The 25,864-nt window shown below is 34.3% G+C and overlaps 1 protein-coding gene across 1 annotated transcript in view; it reads right to left on the reverse strand.

Annotated features, from left to right (window-relative positions):
* Lrpprc (leucine rich pentatricopeptide repeat containing) overlaps window positions 1–25,864 on the reverse strand; it is a 107,223-nt gene that overhangs the window by 56,548 nt on the left and 24,811 nt on the right. Inside the window, exons 12-14 of the mRNA XM_076834038.2 lie at window positions 22,585–22,703; window positions 19,915–20,008; window positions 16,893–16,959 (exon numbers count right to left, since the gene is read on the reverse strand). Of these exons, the coding sequence (XP_076690153.2) occupies window positions 16,893–16,959; window positions 19,915–20,008; window positions 22,585–22,703 (280 nt within the window). The remainder of the gene's footprint in view (window positions 1–16,892; window positions 16,960–19,914; window positions 20,009–22,584; window positions 22,704–25,864) is intronic.

The following is a 25,864-nucleotide window of genomic DNA, read 5'->3' on the forward strand; positions in this document are numbered from 1 at the left end:
GTCTGTAACTTATAATGAGAAAAATAGCTAACTACATAATGGAGAAATGAAACACCTTGAATGAGTGATCAATTAAAACTAACATAACTAATGAGATACTGATGGACACTGTGTGCCTTCCGATGTAATTCCCTAAAAGACAGAATATCACTACAGTTGGGAGTTACAGAATCTGAAGATAATCAAGAGGAAACACGAGGAACATTCTATAAAATAATTGGCCTAAATTCTCAAAAAATGTTAATGTCATAAAAGACAAAGGATGAACTGCTACAGATTAGAGAAAATTAAAAAGAAATGACAACGAATATCCATCCTTGAACTGAATTCTGTATAGAAAAGAAAGAAATTCTAAAAAAGACACAATGATAAAATTGAAGGGCTGGAGTATGGCTCAGTGGTAGAGTGCTTGCCTAGCATGCATGAGGTACTGGGTTTGAACCTCAGCACTATATTAAAACTAAAAAATAAATTCGAAAAAAAATTGAACATGAACAACAATAGCTAAAAATATCTCAGTAATGTTAAGGTTCCTGAATTTATTAACTATTGAGGTTGTGTAAGAGAATAGCCTTGCTCTGTAGGATTATGTACTGATATATTGAAAAGGTAAAGGGCCATGATATATATAATTTAAGCTCAAATAATTCAGGAAAAATACATTTTCCCCCCTGCAAACTGGTACACAGATGGAGGCAGTAAATAATGATAATGTGTCAAAATACTATAAGTTGGTGAATGTAGCATAGATGAGATCCCTGTGCTATGCCTGAAAATTTCAAATTATTTCAAAGAAAGTTATAAAAAATGGCTGACACAAATTTTGCCTACTTAAATGAAAAAAACATTATAAAACAACTTAACAAACACTAGTCTTACATCATTTCTAAGCTTTGCACCCTTGATGTCTGGAGTCTTTTTTATGTTTAATGCAAACTTTAAGAAAACTAATTACATGTTCATGGCAATTTTATAATATAAACACACAACAACAACAAAAAAAAGCATAGGCCTTTTTAGACTTGAAGTTGGGTGCAGTTTGGGGTGGATCTAATTTTGATATAGTGAGTTAACAGAACATACATACATACATACATACATTTATTTATTGTGCCGGGGACTGAACTGGGGGCATTTGACCACTGAGCCACATCCCAGCCTTATTTTGTATTTTATTTAGATACAGAGTGAGTTGTTTAGTGCCTACCAAGTTGCTGTGACTGGCTTTTAACTAACAATCCTCCTGCCTCAGTCTCCAGAGCCACTGGGATTACAGGCATGTGCCACTGCACCTAGCAGAACACTTATTTTTATTCTAAAAAGATATTCAGAATGAACTACTATTCTAAAAATATATTCAGAATGCAACAACTTAGATAGATTTAGGGTCACTATGCTGAGTGAAAAGACAAAGGACATACTAGAAATCCATTTAGAACAAATCAGTGGTTGCTACAGGTTATGGATGGGGGAGGATAAATGATTATTAAGGGGCAGTACCAGGGAGATATATGTGGTGATGGAATAATTCTGTATTTTACAGTGATGGTTACATAAATATACATGTGAAAAAATGCCTAACTATGTACACAAGTTGTATCAATGTCAAATTCCTAGTTTTGATAATGTTCTAGTTTTGTGGAACATAAACACTGGGGGAAAGGGGGTCGAGGGTACACAGGCATTCTAATTCCTGTCTTTGCAGGTTCCTATAATCTATATTTCAAAATATAAAATTACTTATTAACTAAACAGCTTAACAGCGCTTCTGGAATCTGCTTCCTATAATCATCTCTTCTGAAACACATTAGAAAAACTTTGAAAAAGAAAATCTAGAAGTGAAAAAAAAGAGCTTATGAAGTAAAAAAATATCAGCAGAGTTTAACATAGTATTTATTTTGATTTGGGGAACAAAAATCTTTTGAGAAATCCGTTAGGAGAAGGAATGATAAATTGACCTAAAAATCATATCTCTAGGTTATTTTGGAAAATAATCTCTCAACTGTTACAAAAGAATTTTCATCTAAGCTACCCATCAATTACAGAGCTGAATCCTCTTACTACTTATCATTTCTGTATCCAAAAAGAGTAAGTTGTTTTTTTTCCAAACAAGTGAGAAAAAAAAGTGAGGCTTCAAGATATTATGAAGATAAAATATTGTACAGCAAAGGGTAAGATATAGTAAAGGCTACAAATAGCTTGAATTCTAAGGAATTCCCTGCCCTGCATGCTAAGCAAGCACAGTACCATTGAATTATATCTCCAGCCCAAAGAATCTTAACCTAAGGATGCTTACTACAATTAACAAATAGGGGGAAAGTAGGGAAAAATCAAAGAGTTTGCTAGAGTGAGAAGCTGATGCCCCCCAAATGCATAGTATTTGTTGCAAGACTTTACCTCTGCTGTATCTTGAGCCCCTTTGAGAATCTGATGAATTCTCACATCCTGTTAATTTTGTCATGAGTGATGATAATATGAAGTTAAACTATTTAATTTAAAATAAATTGTGAAATATATTCTGGATGTATGGGTGGAATGACCAGAGTTCCAATAATTATTTTTTAAGGTCCAAGGGAAATAAAGGCAGGGAAGAAGGAAATAAATAGATAAAAGAAATTGCCAAAATCTTAACTGTTAAAGCTGAGTGATAGGTACAGAGATCTGTTTTAATGAATGTTTGAACTCCATAATAATATTACACACACACACACACACACACACACACACACACACACACACCCCATATCTAAATTTTGCACTTCTGTTCCAACTCTCAACTCTCATAAGTTGGTCTTCCTTCATCAATTATTTCATCAAAATACCAACTTATCAAATTTTAATTTAAAAGATAATAAATTACTCTCAAATCTGGATGAAGTACCTACAGAAAGCGCAGACAAACTTTCAAAATTATACATATATCTATCAGTTTCATGGTGAATAATACACTTAAAACAAAAACCGAAAACAAAAATATCCAGAATCATTCAAAATCAAGCTTTTTTAAAAGAATAATTAATCAATCTACCTAAGAACAGTAAAAACTTCCCTAATTCATGCAATCTCACTTTTGAGCCCACGATCCACTGAAACTACTCATGCTAAAATTACCAGTAATCTCAATTTAAAATTCAAAACTTTTTAGTCTTCTTTGACTTTTGAGTATGGAGACTTGTTGTTGACCACTATTTGCTAGTGCTCCTTGTTCCCCCTAGTACTACTTAATCTCCTTTAGAAATTATCCTATCTTACCTCCTTAAAAGCAAGCCTTGATTTACCTATTATCCAGCATTTCTGGGGCTGTAGCTCAGTGGCAGAGCACTTGCCTAGCGTTGTGTTAGGCACTGGTTTCTATCCTCAGCACCACATAAAAGTAAAAAAATAAAATAAAGGAATTCTGTCCATCTACAACTACAAAAAAAAAATTTTTAATTTAAAAAAGCAAGCCTCTATACCAGATTCTACATGTATTACATTTTTCATTTTTAAGATAATCTTGCATGTAGTTATTTAAACTCCTGTATAACAGAAAATGAAACAGACTTAGGCTAAGAAAAATATTTTCACTTGGAAGTTCAATAGGCACCTCAATCAATCTCACATATAGTTAATTATCTCTGAAATTGCCTATTCCCCCATTTACCCATACTTGCACCTTTCTCCCCTTCTGAATACATGTCAATCTTATCTTCATCATGTAAGCCTTTTAATGGCTTAAAGCCATGAATCAGGCTCCAAACCTTTTAATTTAGAAGGAGGTCCTTTTGAGGAATCCTAAAGCTACCATCCTAACTTTACTTCTTGTCATTATTTCATGGCTTCCTAAGTTGAGAACAGATGCACTATTCTCTCAGTCTTAATGCCTGTGCCTGAAATGCCCTTCCTATCCACTGTACAAATTCTTATTTATCTTTCAGTACTCATCTCAGCAACTTCTCAGTACATCTTGCTCTGGCCCATCCATTCCCCAACCTTCACAGAAAGAGATAGTGCCTTCTCCTCTAAACAGTCATTAATACCCAAGACTAGTTTGTAGTTGCTTTCTTTCTGGTCTCCAACTGTGAACAATCTGGGGGAAAGTGCCAGGGATTAGCATTTAGTACATACTGATACTTAATTCTATTTGTCCTTGATTTACCTATTATCCAGCATTCCTAGTCCATGGTCCACATTTATAAGCACTGATATTTTTCAGCATACACAAACTCATTAAGAACTCTTTTAAGAACTTTCTGTTTAAACTTATTTACTGTTCACAACATCTCTGTTTTAAGGGCAATTATCAGAACCCCTATAAAGATGAAGGAACTGAGGTACAAAGTACTTAGTTTTAAAATGTATCCAGGGGTTTTCTGAATTAACTGGAGATACCAGATTGGCAGTCTGCATTTAAATTTCTCCTTCCCTATGCCCCTATGCCCTACTTAGATAAAAAGAGCTTTTTTTTTTCTTTCAATGACACATAAAATAAATGGGAGATACAGATGACTAGAAATAAATATTATACATTAAAAGTAGAAACCAATTTAGCAGTAAAGAGAATGTTAATTCCCAAGACAGCAGTAAGAAAATCTGGATCGAAACCAATTTATACTATGGAATCTTCAAAAGGGTCAGGTTCTGCATTCCTAAGGCAAAAGGAAAGGATTAAAGCAAGACAACTCCTAGGTCATCTCCCTCAACTCCACATTGGGATACTGCTCCTCTCTGACCACAGCAGAAATCTAAGGATTTTTCTTCAGAGCATAAAACAAAGTCCCTGGAAAATTCCAAGTTCAGAAACAATATGCACTAAAAGCTAATCCTTGGCTCTCCCTCATACAACATCCTGAAGACATTTCATTACAATGCCCAAACCTAAGAGGAAAGATGACATGAACACTAAAATCTCAACAGTCACTCAGCTAATCCTGGAGGGAAGTCACCAAGCCCCATTAACACACTCGGCGCTTCTCATCACTTTTTACAATTCCTACTCAAATATACTAAAGACATTTGGGGGAAAAAATACAAATAAGAACTTGGAGAACATAGAAAATAAGCATGGTGAGGAAAGGCATCCAAAAAACTATCACCAATATCCTGTGAGAAAGAAAAGCTTATTATCTATGAAACAGTAAGATGCTATTTTAGGAAAGGACTTCAAAAGAGATTTCAGAAATAAAAAATGAGAGCAGAAATGAAAAATTCAATGAAAGAAGTAAAAGAAATAATCACAGAAAGTTGAAACATAAAAACCAAAGCAAACAAATCCAAACCACACCAAACCGATATTAAAACCAACACAAGCTGAGCGCAGTGGTGTACACCTGAAATCCCAGTGGCTCAGGAGGCTGAGACAGGAGGATCATGAATTCAAAGCCAGCCTCAGAAAAGGTGAGGCGCTAAGCAACTCAGAGAGACCCTGTCATTAAATTAAAAAAATACAACATAGGGCTGGGGATATGGCTCAGTAGTCAAGTACCCCTGAGTTCAATCCCTGGTACAAAGAGAAAAAAGGCAAGAAAAAGCACCAGTCCAATAGTTCCAGAAAGAGAAGATTTTAAAAAACAAAACAAAGCAAACAAACAAAAACAACCGAGAACTGAAGAATACAAATGTCTGGATTAAAAGCACCCACTGGGTATATCCAGCATAACAGATAATAATAAATAAGCACAAAATATATAAGATCACTTTTTAGTGAAATATCAGAAGATGAATGGTAGAGGGAAAAAAAGCCTTCTATAAGAGTCTAGAGAATTCCAGAGATGATTCTAGAAATTTCTAGAACAACTAATTACAAAGTGAAGAGTCCTCAAATTTCCAGAGATAAAAATTAAAAAGGATATAAATTCCTTAATTGTCAAATGTAAAAAATACTAGTACTAAGGGAAAGATTCTACAAACTTCCAGAGGAAATTCTACAAAAATAAATCTCAATACTGTAAAGACAGATGATAGTGGACCAATGCCTAAAAAACTCTAAAGGCAAATTATTTCCAACCTAGAATTCTATAAACAGGCAAATTATCAACCATGTCTGAGGCTACACTACAGACATTAACGATCTCAAAACATTTACCCTACATATGCTTTTCTCAAGGAGCTCCCAAAAGATGTCCTCCACTCAAAGGAGAGTAACCCACACCCTATTCCTCATAAAAGACAAGTCTAAGATACGGAAAGTAAAGATTCAACCTGCACCAAAACAAAGAGAATCTCCTGGGTCAAAGTGAAGGAAGCACCCAGGTAAAAAGACAACTAGATGTACAGATTGTGGGCCACTGCCACCTGTCACTGCATCTTCCTTTTAACATAAGATAACCACATTTCTTTTTAAGCCTGAGACAATGTTTTGACTATGTACTGATAAAATACTTCCTTTCCCCTTTTTGCTTTGTTGTGTACATCAGATAAAGGCATTCTTTTCTCCCAGGGAAGTGTTTTACTCTAACTTACTTCTAAAAGTTAAAAAAAGGCCACAATGAGCTTAGATATAGCACACACTTGAGGAATAAATATTTCTGCTAGATGTCTAGTATGGCCACAAACTTCCTGAACACAAGGAACCCCACACTTCTCAAGACTCATACCTTCCCCACTGTCTTCCCTGAGAGGGACTTTTGTAAACTTTTAGAGATTCTGTTCAGATTACATTCTGGAAGACTTTCTAATAATAGCAGTGTTACTTCTTATTGCCAGGTTTCTCTTTACTTCTTAGTTTCTCACAATTAATCAAATCACAATTAATCATATATTATTTGGGGATATATAATAGTGGCACAATTATACTGAAAAGCAAGAGAATGATCCTGTTATGGGCCAGGCTATATGGGCAATGACCAAACAGACTTCATTTTACTTTGAGACTCCATGTCATATAAAAAATCCTCTCCCATGGGAACACCTGGCCTCTGTACCTATTAATAGTTGCTTAGCATAACACCTTTGGCCACACAAAATGGCAAATCTTATACAATGTAAAATTGTTCTCTCTTTGGTTCCCATTTTTCTTGGACAATGTACCCTATCAGAGATTGTCTACCATTCTTTAACTCGTACCCAACAAGGATCATTTTGACCTTTTTCCCTTCTTCTTATGATTATGGAAAGTCCTGTGGGAAACACCGAATGTACCCAGAATGAAAATTTGTTTCTGGGTATTGTATTGTCTTTCTAACTGCTCAATTCAAACTCAGCTTCTGTACCCGTTTGCCTGCAGCAACGTCAACCTGGATGTGTTTTTTGCCTTTAAATACCTTGAAATGCTCAGGCTAGGGTCGGTTACTTGCAGAGACAGTTTGGGTCCTACAGGGAGCAATCACCAGCTGGCTAATAAAAAAGACTCTCCAATTTGGACAAAGCTGGGATTTGATGTGTTTTCTGAGTGGTCTGCCTCATAACAATTCCACCCAAGACAGGGCAGCAGGGATCACCAGGGAAAGCTTCATGGGACTAAGGAGTGGCACACTGAGGCTTTTAAAGTACCACTGACATTCTATTTCCTAATCTCAGTGGTGAGTAACAGGCATTTGCTTTCTTTTCCCTAATGTACATTTCAGCTTTACATACTCCTCTGAATGTACAACATAATTCACAATAAAAAAGTAAAAAGTAAGATTTCCAAGGTCTTACAACTAATAAAACAGTAGAGATGTCCTGAGCTCAGGTAATTTGGCTATGAACCTTGGCATTTATTTTGTGATAAATTAACAAATTAGATTTTGCTAGCCCCTCTGCCCACAACAAGAAGTTGATAAAAGACATGTTTTCTGTACACTTAATTTAATTTACCCCTTTCTGAAGAACAAGTCTGAAGTAAAATGTTAACAGCATTTCTGTTCAAGGCCAATTTTGGCTTTTTAGGGAGTCTTTTTAGTGGAATAACAGGATTTGAAAGAAAATCATGAAGAAACATCAACATTCTAGCCCTACCATGGACTACTACTAAAGCATCTGGGTAAATCTGATAGTACTTTTCTAACTTTCACACAATGATGCTAACATTCCCAAACAGTTCAAAAATGAGAATATTTGCAAATAACTTTTTTATAACTTTCTAAAACTATTTTAGAGACACATAAAGGAACTACTAATAAAAAAAAAAAGCATCAACAAAACATCATACAAACTAAGATATTTTTCTTTCCACTGTACAAATTGAAAACAGAGACTAGGGCTATGGGTTTGGCTCAGCCCTCTTCCTTTGGGGCTAGAACTAGCTCTCCCTGTCCCATCTCTTTGTAAAGAGAGAACATGTCAACTTATTGATTTTCTCCAAGAAACTCAGGGCCTAGACTTCTCTCACCTCAGAGTGGGCCTTCGGATGCTATGAAAGGAAGAAATTTTGTATCAGAAATGATTATTAGAAAATCTTTAATCTGAGCTAGTATAACACATTATGTAGGAAGTACCATTCATTAAAACTTGCTGGAGGATTTAAAAAAAAGAGTACCTTAAAATCTGGCAGTAAAGTTTTTTTTTTTTTTTTTTTGGGGGGGGGGGCTACCGGATATTGAACTCAGGGGCACCCAACCACTAAGCCACATCCCTAGCCAAATTTTGTATTTTATTTAGAGACAGGGTCTCACTGAGTTGCTTAGTGCCTCCCCATTGTTGAAGCTGGCTTTGAACTCTCGATCCTCCTATGCCGCTGGGATTGTAGGCATGCGCCACAGCACCTAGCTGCCAGGAAACTTGAGCACTTCAGTGGAACTAATGTCTGATCCTACAAGTTTTAGAATCAGAAATCTGGTTTTCAATCAATATACGGAAGGCAGCAGTACTTGGTACTGTCCCCCACTTAGCAAGTTCAGGCTATTGCCTTCGGGTCAGAAAATTTCTACCACACGACTCTTTTTCTATGCACTAAAGACTCATATATCCCCAGGTTAATTCTGAAATACTTCTCTTTTAGATATGTTATCTTCCCAACCAAGTTTTAAACTAGCCTCAGAGTCAATTTGTCTCTTAGAAGAGACTTAATACTTTAGCTGTTGAAAGTGCACACTTCTCCATTTGAACTTTGTTAAACTAGTGCGATTGTTAGGAAGAACAAAAAATTGTATTTATTTTAAAATTTCAAGTTCTAGCATTTGACATGACAATTCACTAACTTATCAGTCAGATCTAAATACTCTTTAAAATGCCCTGATATATAGACTGATTTTTCTGAAAAAAAGGTTTAAAAGAAAAAAATTCCCTAGTAATCTTGAATAACCTCACTCTAAGCAGTATTAAATTTGAATAGTTTTTGACTGATGACTTTGCCTATGTATGCTAAAAGATAACTTATAAAATGGAAAACTCCAGAAAGGTATTACACTCGACTGATCTTTAATTACCATTTCCTGAGCTTATCAATACACAGAAATACCAGCTTTCCACTTAAACTACTCTCAAAAGATATAAAGAAAAGCATGTTTCCATAAATATTATGGGATAGCCTAAAAAATAAACCTGAAGCAAATCAGGCTGCAGATTGCTAGACACTACTGTCCTCGTGGCACTGAACTACTAGGCAGGTCTTATTAAAAGACAGATAATACTCTAAACGTTGCATTCCAATTCTAATTACATCCATATAAGTTATGAGTAACTTTTGATTAACTTATTTTTGGCACGGAATCACTTTTGGTGAATTAATCTACCTCTCTTTTTTTAATATTTATTTTTACTTGGTGCTGAGGATCGAACCCAGTGTCTCACACATGCTAGGCAAAAGCTCTACCACTGAGCCACAACCCCAGCCCCTCTTTTGTTCAATCTCTTATGTGCTCATGAGCCTAAGAGTTACAGGTAACTTAACATGGACCCTATTGGCAATGACATAGTTGACCTGGGATTCACTGCCACTCTGTTCTCAGTTTTTTCCCAGTCACCTAGGCAATTCTTAAGTGTTACGAATATAATGGGACCCTGACAAACACAACAGGTGACTGTAACAATGACTGCACTGAATGTACTGGTGAAGGGATTTATAAAAATATATAACATTTGATTTGACATCACATGAAAGAATGGCTTGCTACATTAATTCTAAGATAAAGGATTCTAATTACATCAGTTATGTTTTGAATTTTTTGTAGTTTTGGGGTTGGGAGGGAAAGAAAGAAATCACCTCATGTCATAAATGCTTCCAATTATGTACATATTATTATGAATAATGCCAAGTCACCAAAACCTAAAATATTACTATAAGAAAAACTGCTTAACAAAATAAAGTTTTAGAGCCTACATATTTATTTCTAGAAGGGATTAATTAAACTTATTTTCACTAAGATTATGGCAAGAACAAAGAAGGATTTGCAACTGCCCAAACACTAAGCAGGCCTTTTGTTAAACATATTTAAATTTTTATTAATATGTGGCTATTTGCCAAGAATCAAGTAAGCATTTAAGATGCTAACAAATAGGGAAATAACCAAAAGAGGATTTAAATGAGGATAGAAGCAAAGCACTTAGCTTGGTGCGGTTTACAAATAAAGTAATCTATTTTCCAATATTTTCAACATATCTATTCAAATAAAAATAATCTCAAAGAACAGATAAATTCAGCAATGTAGTATTTAATTCAATGACTTTAAAGCACCAAGATTCTCACAGCTTCCAGTCTCCCCTTCTCCCCTATAATGCTACTAAAAACTCTTTTCTTGAAGATAATCAGATAAAAATCTTTTATAAAATAAAAGATAATAATCTTTTCAAAATTCTAAAGTGAACACCCTCTTTCTTTAGCCCTCTCCTACATCTCTGTAGTTTACAACACTAACTACAATTTCCTTTTGTAAAATTTCTGTAATTAAAATTTCCTTTCTTCACTGGCTCCTTCCAGTTACCCTAGATTTTATCATGGTTTTCCCACCCAACTCTCTACAACACGATTAAAAAAAAAAAACAAAACACAGAAACAAACATACAAACAAAAAACTCAAAATCACTTATTTCACCCATGATACAGGATAAACATCCCTAATACACAGTATCTTACAAACTGGTAAGAAAAAGCATATGACCTAGTAGAAAATTTAGACAAAGGATTTTTATAGTATTTCAAGAAGAGGAAATCCACATGGCCAGTAAGCAGATAACATGTTTCAACTCTGCTTAACAGTTCTGCTTAAGACAATATAAAGCATCTTATACAATAAGATATCATTTCTCATACATCAGTTAGGTCAAAATTAAAAAGCAATATAATGTTCAGTACCTCTAAGGATGCAGGGAAATGGGTACTCTCATATTCTGCAGTGAAATTGCTAATATAATCTAATACAATTTCTTTTTAAAGTAATATGTCAGTAACTATTAAAGACTATGTATACCCTTTGAAATAGAAAGTCGGTTTCTCTCTCTCTCTCTTTGGGGAGTACGGGGGATTTATCCTACTAATGTTTTACCACTGAGTTACATACTCAGGTCTTTTTATTTTTTTTGTTTTGAAACACAGTTTCAATAAGTTGCTGAGACTGGCTTCGAACTCTCAATCCTCTAGCCTCAGTCTCCCAAGTTGCTGGGATTACAGTCATACACCATCATACCTAATGAAAGTTTCTTTTTAAAATTCTAGCCATTAAGGGGGAGAAAAATATGTGCATATAGAAACACATACACAATCAGATATGTGCACTTAATATCTACAGCAGCACTTCGGGTTTTTTTTGGCAATGGTAAAAATTAAAAACAGTATGAGTCCATCAATAGGGAAATTATTGAAAAACAACAGTATAATTTTACTGGGGTATACTATGTATCTTCTGCAGGCATTAAATGAAGATTGAAGAGTAGTATATAAAGTGTAATACCACTTTTGTTTTTATAAAAAACATAAAACCTCAAATATTTTTCTCTAGATGCCTGTTTACAGAGACAAATATGGAATAATTTTTCTTTGTTTTAATTTGGTTTCTACAACAAAGGCTTTTATAGGGGCAAGGGAATACTTCAAGAACCCTTTTGGATTTCAGAATCACTGTTCCTTGGGCTGGGGATGTGGCTCAAGCGGTAGCGCTCTCTCCTGGCATGCGTGCGGCCCGAGTTCGATCCTCAGCACCACATACAAACAAAGATGTTGTGTCCGCCGAAAACTAAAAAATAAATATTAAAAATTCTCTCTCTCTTAAAAAAAAGAAAGAAAAAAGAATCACTGTTCCACCCTGTTTCCCTCAATGCCTTCAATCACTCCCTCACTGGTGATACCCAAATCCAATTCTCATCTCCACCAAATAGCATTATATAGAAAACATAAGGTTATCCCAAAACTGATACAGCCAAAGTAAGCTACTCCTCCTTCTCCATCCTGGTTAATGTTCTCCTTATCACCAACTTCTAATATTATCATGGCCTGTAAACTTAACTTCCAGTTTCTTATACATCCCCTTATTATTTCCACTGCCAAAGACCTAGTTGAGTTCTAACATCTGTGCAGAAATGACTAAATATTACAGGTTCAAGACTGCTCTCCGTAGAAAGGTCTATCTGCAGGACTGGCCTTTGGCTGACATATGGGAACTGATTCCAGAAGACTTCCCCACCATTCACTAAGTAGTAAAGAGTGGCTACTGTGCCTGACTTGTTTAGACTGAACACCTACTTTCCTTCCAGAAGTCTGGAATTTTGGTATATGCTAAGTGGAGGTACTTAATGACTGACCCAATAAAAACCTGGGATTTCTAGGCTCCGATAAGCTTTCCTCATAGACATTTCATATATGTTAAAACAACTTATTGCTGGAAGAATCAAGCATGTCCTAAGTGACTCCACTGGGAGAGGAATCTTGGAAGCTTGTATCTGGTTTCTTTTTAGTCTTTGCCCCATGTGTTTTTTCCCTTGTTGATTCTGTTTTGTGTCCTATAATAAATCTCAAAAATGAGTATGACTATAAGCTGAGTATTGGTGAATCCTGTGGGCACACCTACCCTACGGAATCACTATACATGATGGTGATCTTGGAGATTTCTGTCATGTCATCTCCACTTCTCTGCAATGATGCAATACAGCAGGGAATACATTTGTCTCCTACCTCAAACAAGTACAAAGCCAGAAACAATGGTTTCAGACATTGGACAACAGGCAGAGGAAAAAATGACATCTGAAGGAAGAGAAACATGCATGGTAAATGCCAAAACTACTCCAGCTCTTTTGTCTGGGAAGTTTCTAGGCCCCAATTCAATAAGAAAAAACACAGAATCCAATGGGTTTCCTGAGATGAGAATCCAGAAGTCTAGACAGTCAGAATTCATGGGTTAGAAAACCTCAGAGAGGTCAACCTGAACAGAGCATCCTCTGGAAATCTGGAAAAAGCTGCCTTATTCTTTAGCTGAGAACTTATATGCACATTCGTGGGAGGAAACACTCAAGCCTAGTGAACTACCTCTGACGCACTCACACACTCCCAATGAGAGCGCCAGAATGATTTCCAGAATTCACACAAAGCTCTCAGAATAGTTCACATTCCCAGTAACCTCAACATAAATAGCCCATCAGGAAGAATACCCAGGATATTGCCTCACACCAGTTTAATGGGAATAATCCTAGACCAAAAAGGCTGCTCTGATCCTGCCTAACAAAGCATAAAAGCAAGCAACAGAGAACTGTTTCCAAGCAACTTAACTAAGAACAAAGCTCAAAAAATTTTAAAGGGACATAAGAAAATCCAGCATCCATCAGTGTGAAATTAACAATGTCTGGCATCCAATAAAAAATACAAAACAGAAAAGTATCACCTGCAATCAATAATGAGGGAAAATTAATCAAATGAAATAGATCCAGAAAAGACTCAGGTACCAAAATTCATAGACAAGGACATCAAAACATTTATCATTAATATTATTAGTATATTCAAGAAAAAGCCTGAACATGTTAAGAGTCATGAAAGACATTAAAAAATCCAAATGAATGTCTAGAGATGAAAAAGACAGTGCCTGAGGTTGAAATGTCTTCTCTAAGTAGGCTCCACACCACACATTAGCCTACTTCAGCGTAAAGCGTAATCCAAATAGATGCCACAAAAATCTGTCACAAAATCTAAAAAAAAAAAAAGATATTAATGTCCTATTCAGAACCTTTAATTACTCCACCTTACAATGACTTAGGTTGCCTAATTCTCAGCATACAATGAGAAGCAGCAAAATTTTAAGTGTGCACAGGCAACTGAAGGTTAAGTATACTTCACAGGTTATCAAGGGTGACAGTACAAGCACCCACAGACACACACAATTACAGGACAGACATGATACTGTTAAACAGTAGAATAAGGGAAGATACAGCAACCAAAAATATTTACTACAAGAGCAGGTAGGTGTATGGATTTTAATGAGCAGGCCACTAAAACCTCAATGACTAACCTAGGTAAACAACAAAATATAACATTCAAATGGGTTTTGGTTTTTTGTCCATCACACTGGGTCAACTTATAATACAAGTACTTTGAGAAGTCTAAGATCTGTGAATTAAAATAAATGCCATTCAAACTGACTTAAAAGTATAAGGTTAATAAAGTTAAAAGAAATACCCACCCAGGACATAGAAGTGAAAAACTCTTTCAAGTCTTCAAGGAAAGTTGTATGAAATTTTTATTACATCTTATTTCATAATACATTATGAACTTTTTTTTAAAGAAATATGGCTCTGCTAGCATTTTTATTCACTTGATTATAATTCTATACTTTTCAAAATTTAATTTTAAAGGCACAGACCTTATCCTTTTTGTAAACATAAGACTATCACCGAAAAGAGTAGAACTGCATTGACTAAAGAAAGAGCAGCAACACAGAATCTCAACTACTTGTTTGACCTCTTGACTACTATGGAGGTCAAAAGTCATTAACATTATAAATACAGAATGAAAGACAAAATTAGAAATTCATCCTTTCAGCAACCACCAAAGCTGACAACTGATTCAATGAGGATACACTGTCCCCAAGTAATACCCCACAGATTTCTTAGTAATTACAAAGGGGATGATGTTCCTTTATGAGGAGCAGATGTGGCGATTATCACATTAACCAAGTGGTACAACCTTGAGTGCACCCCAAAGGCCACCCCGGAGTGGTGCTTCTGGGAGGTGGTAGAATCTTTAGAAGGAGGAGCTTGGTGGGAAGTCCTGAGGTCACTGGAGGAATGCCCTTAATGGAGCATGCCCTCAAAGTGCACTATAGGATTTCAGCCCCTTCCTCTTTCCCTTTTGCTTTCCGGTCATGAGGTGAGTGGTTTACTCTACCACACACTCCCATCATGATGTACTGCTTTTGCCATATGCCCAAAGCAATGGGGACAATCAATTATGGACTGCAACCTCCACAACCATAAGCCAAAATAAACCTTTTCTTTTTGAGTTAATTATCTCAGATATTTTGATATAGGGATAAAAAAACCTGACTAACACACCAAAATGATCCAACTTAGTTGATGGCATCAATGGATACCTGATATTACATTCCCTGAGGTGATACAATGAGAAGTACCCATAACCTATGCAGTCTTGATAAAAATGTTTAAACTGAGTCTCATCATGAGAAGAAAAAAATATCAAACAAAACAAATAGAAAATATGAGAGAGGGTAGCTAGCCTAGGCTCTTCAAAAATAGGTTAGTGTCATTAAAGGGGCGGGAGGGGAACAAGGGAATTATTCTGGATTTAGAGAATAAAAAAGAAACTGCAATCAAATAAAATGCATGAATGTAACTGAATTCTCAGTCTAAAAGTAAAATACCTATAAAAGCAATTTTTAAGACAGGGAAAATCCGAACATGGACCATGTATATTAGATGATGATATAGAAATGCTAATATTTTATGATATTGATATTATTGTATAGATTATACCTTATTCTTAAGGGATGTTTGCTAAGAGATCCATTAACATTGTAGTCTGGCGAAAAAGAAAAAAAATTTGTGTGTGTGTGTGTATGTGTGTAGAATAAGACCATCTGAGAGAGAAAGCAAATAAATGTGGCATAAGATCAATAATTTGTGAATCTAGATAAAAGGCATGTAGGTTATTCATTTACTGTTCTTTACAAACAACTAAATTGGAAGGTGCTATAGTTTGGATAAGGTTTGTATTTAGCCCCCAAAGGTTCATGTGTTGGAAGCTTGGTCAATAGTGTGGCAATATTAAGAGGTAAGGCTAATGAGAGGTCCTTATGTAACTAGGGACGTGCCCTCTGAAGAGATTATAGCTCTCTCTTTAGAGCTCTTGCCAGAGCAAGTTAAATGAGGGAAGCCAATAGCAGAATTGCTGTCTTCCTGTTGTGTGAAGTGCCTTCCCTCCTATACTCACTCCCATGATGACATAATCTTCCATGATGTTCACAGCCAAGAGAAGCCTCACCAAAGAGCTGAACCAAATCCAGCATTATTATGCCTCTGAATCTCCAGAACTATGAGCTAAATAAACTTTCCTTTATAAAGTTAGCCTGCTTCAGGTATCTCATTGTAATAACAGAAAACAAACCAATATGGAAGGGAAAGATCATTAACATTATTTGAATACATAGACCACACTGAATAAAAGTCACCTTGTAATTAAATAATAAACCAAATATCCATGCAAATTCGCTATAACTTCAACTTGCCTTTTCCAACTAGCATTTTCTGGAAACGGGATTTTTCACCAAAAGCTCTATTCCTTGAAAAACATGATATAAAGGGCTAAGGTTATAGCTCAGCAGTAGAGCACTAGCCTCGAAATCCTCAGCACCACATAAAAAATAAATAAAAAAAGATATTGTGTCCATCAAAAAAAAAAAAAAAACATGATAAGAGACTGCCTAAACTCAATTCAACTACTTGAAGAATAGAACAGATAGGTTGTTTAGATAGTAAGATATTTCTTCATTCAATAGATCAAAAGAACAAGAGACATAAGTACATACTCAGACAAAGAATATTTAAGTTGATCATCTTACCTCCTAAAGCCTAGAATCAGGCTACCTCTCAAAGAATTAAATGAAAAAGGCTCTGTATTTGATTCCACTGCAAAAGAAAATAATCATCAATAAATCTCAGATCAAAAAACAAAACAATAAAAATATCATGAGTTACCAACTTGTGCACGCGCGTGTGTGAGAGCTACTGGGGATTGATCCCAGGGATGTTCTACTATTGAAATCGCCAGCCCTTTTTATTTTTTATTTTGAGACGGATTCTTGCTAAGTTTCTAGGGCTGTCTTTGAACTTGCAATCTACTTGCCTTAGCCTCCTGAGTAGCTGGGATTATAATACTTTTACTTTCAATTGGGAAATTTTATTTAAAAAATTTGTAGGTGTTTTTACATCAAATTATTTAGATAATATGGTAACAAATATGTGCAATATAAACTATTTTTTAAAGCATCTTATTTCATTTTCATAAGTATGTACAATTAATGAATTTATAACTATTCCTTTGCATAAATGGTAATTACTTATGTATAAGCATTCTCAAATCACTCTGACACACATCTGAGGCTGAATGTTACTGGATACTGTCACACTATGGAAAGAGACTGAAATGACTTTTGTCCTTTAAACAGAAAAAGGTCAAGTTCTTTTCAGAGTAATGTTGGGTTCTCTTGAACCATTCATACTTCTCATTCCATTTTCTTCCATGATTAATAACTGCACTGACACAAGAGTCATAAAAAAATAGGTCTTTACCTCTATTATGTAATTGATTTATACTGATTTTCACCTTTCTGAGCATTTATTTGCTATACTACTCCATTTAGCATTTAACAGTCAATAATTCATGTCAATGCTGACATCATAAGCCTGATTTGCTTAGAATTAGGCCCTGTACTAATTCTTCATACAACTTTTGCCATAACTAGCAAGAAATCACTACTGGCTCTCCTGAATTATTTTTCCCTGCAATTATACTATCATGTTTTAAGTAACTGATTTAATAATTTTCTATAAACGTAATGTGGCTTCTGAATAATTCAAGGTTAGTGGAATGAAAGAAGAATTCAAAGTAAAGACAAATTCTGGAGATAATAAATATTATTTATGTGACTCTTAGTATTATCTGATTTAATTTTTTAAAAAACTCATGGGAAGAAACAGTAATTTTAAAAATTTATTTTGGCTCACTTACATATAAATAAAACCATCCCAGATCAACTATTATATCCCTTGAACAAAAACCCAATGGCTATGGTTTCATAGCATTTGAAAATCTAAAAATCTTTAAAATGAGCTGTACTTAGGTACTCAAGGAATTTTAAAGTGGATACAACCACAGGCCTCTCAATAACCTTTAATTTTGCTTGATCAAATTAATTTGCCATTCCTATATTCATATAGATACAAAAGGGAAGATATATCCTAGTCTCCCACAAACTTGATCAAGAAAATCCATCTATCCTACCTAATATCTGATATTCCTTGTGAAGTAGTAACTAATAGTTCATATCATAGAGCAGCCAATGAAAATTATAGAACTGTTCTTCAAAGATCTATAAATCCAAGGTGAAGGGAGGGTACTTACAAAAGTTAACTCATATATTCTTTAGCCTTCTAGTGGCTGGCATTGTTCTTTTTCAAATTTAATAAACAACCTCTTAAAAATGTTTTTTCAGACTATTCAAAATAGTATTTCATACAGTATTGTGAAATTTTTTGCCTTATAAAGGTGGTCAGAAACATCTCAGCAAGCTGGAAGGCTGCTGACACAAGGTATCTAGTTTCATTAGCAACAAAGAAAGTCTGAAAAATCAGGAGGCTGACAATAAAGTGGAAACGATGGTATGACACAAGAAAAAGGCAGCTCTCAGGTATGCACCTTATGAGCTAGATTCCTCCACTAATGTTTCTCTGTTTTTATCTTGTCAGCATAGAAAATTCTATATATTATATAGAGTGGAAGGCAAAATCAATATGCTCACATAGCAGCAAGTATTACACAACCTTTGACTCAAATAACTATTACTTTAACTATCTGATATAAAGAAATAGGCTTGTACTATTTGAAGATAATTGTAACTTTGGAAAATGAAAACATGACAACTGGACATGTTGCCTTTCCCTTATACTATTAACTACTGTTCATTAATGAACTTTTTATTTATTTTATTTTAGCAGTAATGAACTATTTTAAATGGCACATACACAGCTCATATATACCTAATAATCTGGTTTCTAAAAAGCTTCCAACTATACAATTTGAATATACATTAATCAAATCTAGCTCGTGGGAGCTAGAAATTACTGTCTGTGTGATGGTTTTAAATGATGTTATTTTCCACAAGTTCTGAAATATGTCTAGTAACATCATGGATATGTTTAAAAATGAAGAAATTAAGGTAAGTTTTTTTTTTAATTAATAAAAATAAAATATGGTATGGGGGAAAAATAGTTAAAGTCAGAAAACCTTGCTTCTGACTCAAAGCACTACTACTACCTCGGGCAATTCATGTAACCTCACTGTGCCTTTCTCCATCTATCATTTGAGGCAATTTTATTAAGAAGTGATGAGCAGTAAAGCATCCTAGCAGTACAGTAAACATCTGCAGTGTTTTTGTTAAGAAAACCTAGGACATATCTTCACATAACTTAAAGATCATGATAGATGCAAATGTGAAAAATACTTTCAGAAACTGTCTCAACTGATTTTCACAACAGCCCCCATAGAGTAGATAAGTAGTACCATCCCAATTTAAGGAAGCAAAGACAGGTTGACTTTTCTAGGTCACATACCAGCTGCTAAATTAAAAGTAGGACCTGAGTCTTAAGGGTTCCCAGACTAACTTCCACTCTAATACCATCTCCAAGCTCCTTCCAACTTTAAAAATTAATTCCAAATTATTCACAAGTTCAATCACAAACTGATTTATCAATCTGACTTTAATATAAAAGCTTTCTTGCTTGCACTGCATGAGCTACCTGCATGCCCTCAACTGTAACTGAAATTGATACCTGTCAAATTTATTGTTAATGCTGCATACTTACAAAATGATAAAATGTAGTCCAAGTTCCCATTTACAGCTTCACTTTTCAATTCAGCTTGAGAAAACGTACTATTTTCAGGTAGACATTCATTTTTCTAGGGATAAAGCATTTATCAGCAATAATATGCCTCAGTTAACAATATTTTAATACATCATTCAAATTTCCTACATTCTGAATATTGCTTTTTATCACCATATTCTGATAATATAGCTTTAAAAATGATCTTGTAGAACAATATAGAGAACAAATGAATTTTAACAAAAGTTCTGTAGTAGAGTTCCAACATTTTAAGTTGAATGCTTAACTTAAATATCAGTTACACATAGAGTCTTCTTTCTAGGAAGACTTTACTATTAAAAACTAATATTCTCTCACTCAAAAAAAAAAATTCAAGGCATAGAACTAAATGATATTTTGGGACATATCATGACATAAAGATTAAACATATTTAGCTGGGCATGATGGCATACACCTGTAAACCTAGCAGCCTGGGAGGCTGAGGAAGGAGCATCATCAAGTTCAACGCCAGCCTCAGCGATTTAGCAAGGCCCTAAACAACTTAGCAAGATACTGTCTCAAAATAAAAATTAAAAAGGGCTGAGGGTGTGGTTTAGCACTCCTGGGCTCAATCCCCAGTACCAAAAGGGGGAAAAAAAAGATCAAACATATTTAACTCCAAGTAGTTCTTCACTTGGTGCAATATTATTTATTTAACAATTTAAGTACAGGAACAAAATCAAGCTCAAATATACTTATGGAATCATTTTACAATAGCACAAGATCAAAAACCATCTGAATAATAAATAATAGACAATGAATAAAAATAATAAAAATAAATTGATATATCCATACAGGAAAATAGTATATAGGCATAAAAAATTTGTGTAATTACATATTGGTATGGAAAGGTATGAAATGGAAAAAAACAGTTTGCTGGATAATATGAATAATATAATCTAATTTTTGCTAAGAGACTTCTAAAGCATACTCATATGTAAAAGAATACATATGTCGTCTGCATGACCAATATGATTCTGCAACATCAACACTCAGAAAAATGAGAAATTATATCCCATCTGATTCAAATGTATGATATTTCAAGGTCATTGTACCGTCATGTGTAACTAATTAAAAAAAAAAAAAAAGAATACATATATCAAGCAAAAGGAACAGTGGATGAGTTGTGTAGTTTTATCAATTAATAGCATTTTATAATCAATGAGTGTGTATTATATAATTTTTTAAAAATGATATATATATTTGCTAGTGATTAACTAATGATACAATACCATCAGCAATAACAACATCATCAGCTCTACTAACCATTTAACAGAACTTATTTCTGAGCCAAAAATACTTAACACTGAAATTTCAGTAAGGAAGGAAAAAGAGTTAAAATGAGAATAAATATAAGCAAATTTAGGAGAAATTTCAAAATCATACCTCCCTAAAATACCAACAAGACACAGGCACAGTGGTACATGCCTGTAAACTTGGGAGGCTAAAGTGGAAGGGCTGCTTAAGCTCAGAAGTTCTAGACCAGCCTGGATAACATAGCAAGACCTCATCTCAAAAAAAAAAAAAAAAAAGAAAGAAAGAAAAAGAAAATGGAATCTTGGGTTATATTTCTTTCCTTCTTTCTTTTTGGTACTAGGGATCAAAATCAGGGTGCTTAACCACTGAGCCACATCCTCAGCCCCTTTTTATTTTTTATTTTGAGACAGAATCTCACTAAGTAACTGAGGGCCTCACTAAGTTGCTAAAGCTGGCTTTGACTTGTAATCCTCCTGCTTCAGCCTCTTGAGTCACTGGGATTACAGTCATGCACTACCATGCCAGGCTTGGGTTATATGTCTGCAAAGAAAGAAAACATTTAGGGAAATGTTTTAAAATTATTTTAACAGTAAAATACCTATGGCATAGGCTAAAAATACTCTGCTAAGAAATTAGGAGGAAAGGTAAAGACACTCAAGATATAAACACTAACATTTAGAGTATTGTAATTATGTAATTATTTCTAGGAAAGAAAGGAACACTGCAACATTATTAGAAAAATCAAGGCATTATGTGAATAACTGCCTAGGTAACAGATTTTTTGAACAAAATACTTTCTATTAAGTACTTGCTGCTCTGCCATGCTGTTCCTAATTGTATAGCACTTTGTTTTCAAAGTGAAAAATGCAATCCTTGCACTGTCCAAGTTAATTTCTTCATGCGCCCCTTTATCAATGCCTTGCCTATTCTGGTGGAGATAAGAAGTACACAGCAGAAAAATAATGTTTTGAAGTCAAACAAAGATTATTACAAGAAAAAAACACAAGACTGATAAATATATTATGGATGCATTTATGAAAATTCATATAGAAATGAAGATTCAAAAACTGAAAATTATAATTGCATTTTAGGCTGGGACTGAGGAGTGAATATTGTTTTATTTTAACTTTTGCTGATAATGGCATATTGTCTTTACCAAAAAACAAAAATGCTGCTTTGCCTTTCTAAGTTAAACCACTATATATACTAGCTAATGTTTTTAGAAAGCTTTAAAAAATTATTCACATGACCACTTTTAGTTCCTAGCTCAATTATGTCTTCTTTTGGTGACTATCAAATATTAAGGTGGAAAGACATTCTCCTCAATTACCCAATTAAAACTACACTTGTACTCACCTGTAAAACAGCACGTACTGACTTTATACTATCAAAGGCTGGAAACACATAATTTACATATGTCTCCTGATCGGGATTTATTCCCATTTCATGCATTCCTTTGAGGACATCAATTATACCTGAAAGATAAAATACAGAAGCACAGAGATGAACCTGGAAGAAATTAACAAAATGTCAGAAAGTTCAATCCAATTATTTTCTGAATCATAATGCAGGGAAATTACTTAGCATTTTGTTTGTCTAAAAGAGAAAGCAGAAAAGCTAGGAAACTGGGAGGTATATGATGATAAATTTTAAAAATTCTTTTTTCATCTCACTCTATTAAGTCATAGTGAGTGCTAAGAAAATATCCTTAAAATTATGAGTATTAGAAAACTTAAAACCATTAAACAACATGCCTAACATTTCTAACACCCCAACAGAATGGATCATAAAACATCATTGCTATCATGCAGGATGATGGACTCACACAATAAAACATTTGCAATGGGAAGGTCTTGGGGAGTGGAATAAGGGGACCTGTCAAACACAAAACCAGTTTCAAAAAGTGTTTTTGATTAAGCATTTAAGTAAAAAGTACTCTAATTGTTACCATCCTCTGACTTCATATTTTATAATATAAAAATAAAAAATGAATAGAGAACAAATGATCTAATGAATTATTGTCTTACTATATTTAAAACCTATTCAAAGCACTGGTTATGTAGCTTAGTTGAAGAGTACGTTCATCACATGCAAAAGCCCCTGGGTTTGAAGCCCAGCGCCACAAAAACAAAACAAAACAAGGACTAATTTAAAAATCTAGTAAAATATTCCTTTCCATTCCCCACTCACAAAAACATATTTTAATAACTTCTTAAAAGATCATTCCATATTTTCCAAGCTACAGTTAGCTTCAAATAGTACAAACTGATTTCTTTATATCAGATTCAATTAATTCTATAAAACTAATAACAGTTTAATAAAAAGGACATATTTGTTTACCTTTTTAAAATTTACTACTTTAGTTGCATTACTTTCATATTATTAAAACTTCTCCTAAAAGTTTTTGTTTCTGAAATACAATGTCCCCTACAGAAAAATTACATATCTAAAAAATTTTATTATATAATGTGCTGTAGTACAAATGATTATAAGTTCCCACTGAGTACAGAAAGATATAGGTAAGTTTAACTACATTATGAAACATCTTCACATTTGTTTAGATAAGATTCAGATCAGAGTATTTTAACTTTTGAAGAGTTTTATACTCACATAAAAAGTAGAAACAGCCCAATGAAACAAAATAGAGAGCCCAAATATAAGCTTACACATACACAGTCAACTAATTTTTGACAAAGACACCAAGAATGCATAATGAGGAAAGATAGTTTTAGAATAGTGCTGGAAAAATTGGATATCTATAGGCAAAAGGATGAAACTGGACCTTTACCTGATGGTATACACAAAAATCAATTCAAAATAGATGAAGAAATGTTAGTAACAATTACCAAACCATCAACAATGACCAATAATCAAAGATTAAAACTGTAAAACTCTTAGAAGAAAACTCTGGTCTTGGCAATAAATTTTTTCTGGATTTGACACCAAAGCACAGGCAACAAAGGTAAAACTCAATAATAAGTGAGACTGCAACAAACTAAAAAATTTCAGGATGCCAAAGAAAGCAATCGACAAAATGAAAAGATAGCTACAGAATGAGAGAAAATATTTGCAAACCACTTATCTGATAAGGGTATATATGTCAATAACTATAGCCGTATGTATGTGTATCTCTATCTATCTATCTACGTTATCTACATATTCAGGTCCTTTGCCCATTTTTCAACTGGGTTGTCTCTTTTTTTGCCATTTAGTAATATGAGATATACACACAGACATATACATTTACTACTATATATATATAGATACTACTATACATATATATGTATACTATAAATAGATCTCATACTACTGAATGGCAAAACCCAGACAACCCAATTAAAAAATGGGCAAAGGACCTGAATATAGATTTTTTTCTAAAGAAAGCATAAAATGGCCAGCAGGTTTATGAAAAAATGTTCAACATCACTGAATATCAGGAAAATACAAATCTAAACTATGATATCACCTCACACCTATGAGAATGACTATTACCAGGCTGGGGTACAGCTCAGTGATAAAGTGTCTGCCTAGCGTGTGCGAAGCCCTGAGTTTCATTTCCTACACTGAAAAAACAAAGCCAAATAAAAAAAACCAGAATGACTATTATTAAAAAGGTAAAAGATAACAAACGCTAGTAAGGATGTGCAGGAAAGGGAACCTTAGTACACTGATGGTAGGGATATAAGCTGATTTGGACATTATGGAAAACAGAATGGAAGTTCCCCAAAAGCTCAATAATAGAAGTACCACATGTCCCAGCAATCCTGCTTCTGCATAAATTTACAAAGGAAATAAAAACAGTATCTTGAAGAGATGTCTGCATGCCATGTTCACTGCAGCAATATTCACAGTAGCCAAGATGTGGGAACAATATTCTGTTGACAAATGAATGGATAAAGTACAAATAAGTACACAATCAAAGGAACTCCATATCATATACAACCATGTAATGGGATCCTAACTGGAACAAGTTACACTTTATTCTACTTATATATAGTATGTCAAAATATATATCTGGAAAGAACAAGTAAAAAAGAAAGAAAGAAAATGTGGTGTAATAGTCTGGCATAGTGGCACACTAACATACTACCAGCCACTTGAAGGATAAAGCAGGAGGATCCTGAGTTTGAGGACAACCTGGACAATTTAATAAGACCCTGTCTCAAAATAAAAATTTTAAAAAGCCTTTGGGATGTGGGTCAGTGGTAAGAGCACTTGCCTAACATGCACAAAGCCCTGGGTTCAAAATCCCCAGTATTGCAAAAAAGGAAAACTAAAATGTAATATACAAGGGACAGTAGGGTGGGACATTATGCAGCCTTAAAAAAATAAAGAAATCCCATCATTGGCAACAACATGGATAAACATGTTTATTTAGATAATCTGTGTTGCTAGCATTTTCAACTTACATAAATTTCTAACAGAAACTAAAACAGGCTTAAGATAGCCTTGGAATCACACTGAAAGCCCAGCTAAGATCACTCCCTCAGGCACCTTTCACTAACCATAGACAGATGAAAAGAAAGAAGCAGTTTTTAAAAAGAAAGGAAAAGAGATAGTGGAGTTGAGTAGTGCATGCCTGTAATCATAGCAACTTGCAAGACTGGGGCAGGAGGATCCCAAGTTCAAGGCTAGC

The sequence above is a fragment of the Callospermophilus lateralis genome, chromosome 14 (assembly GCF_048772815.1).
Source record: "Callospermophilus lateralis isolate mCalLat2 chromosome 14, mCalLat2.hap1, whole genome shotgun sequence".
NCBI lineage: Eukaryota > Metazoa > Chordata > Mammalia > Rodentia > Sciuridae > Callospermophilus > Callospermophilus lateralis.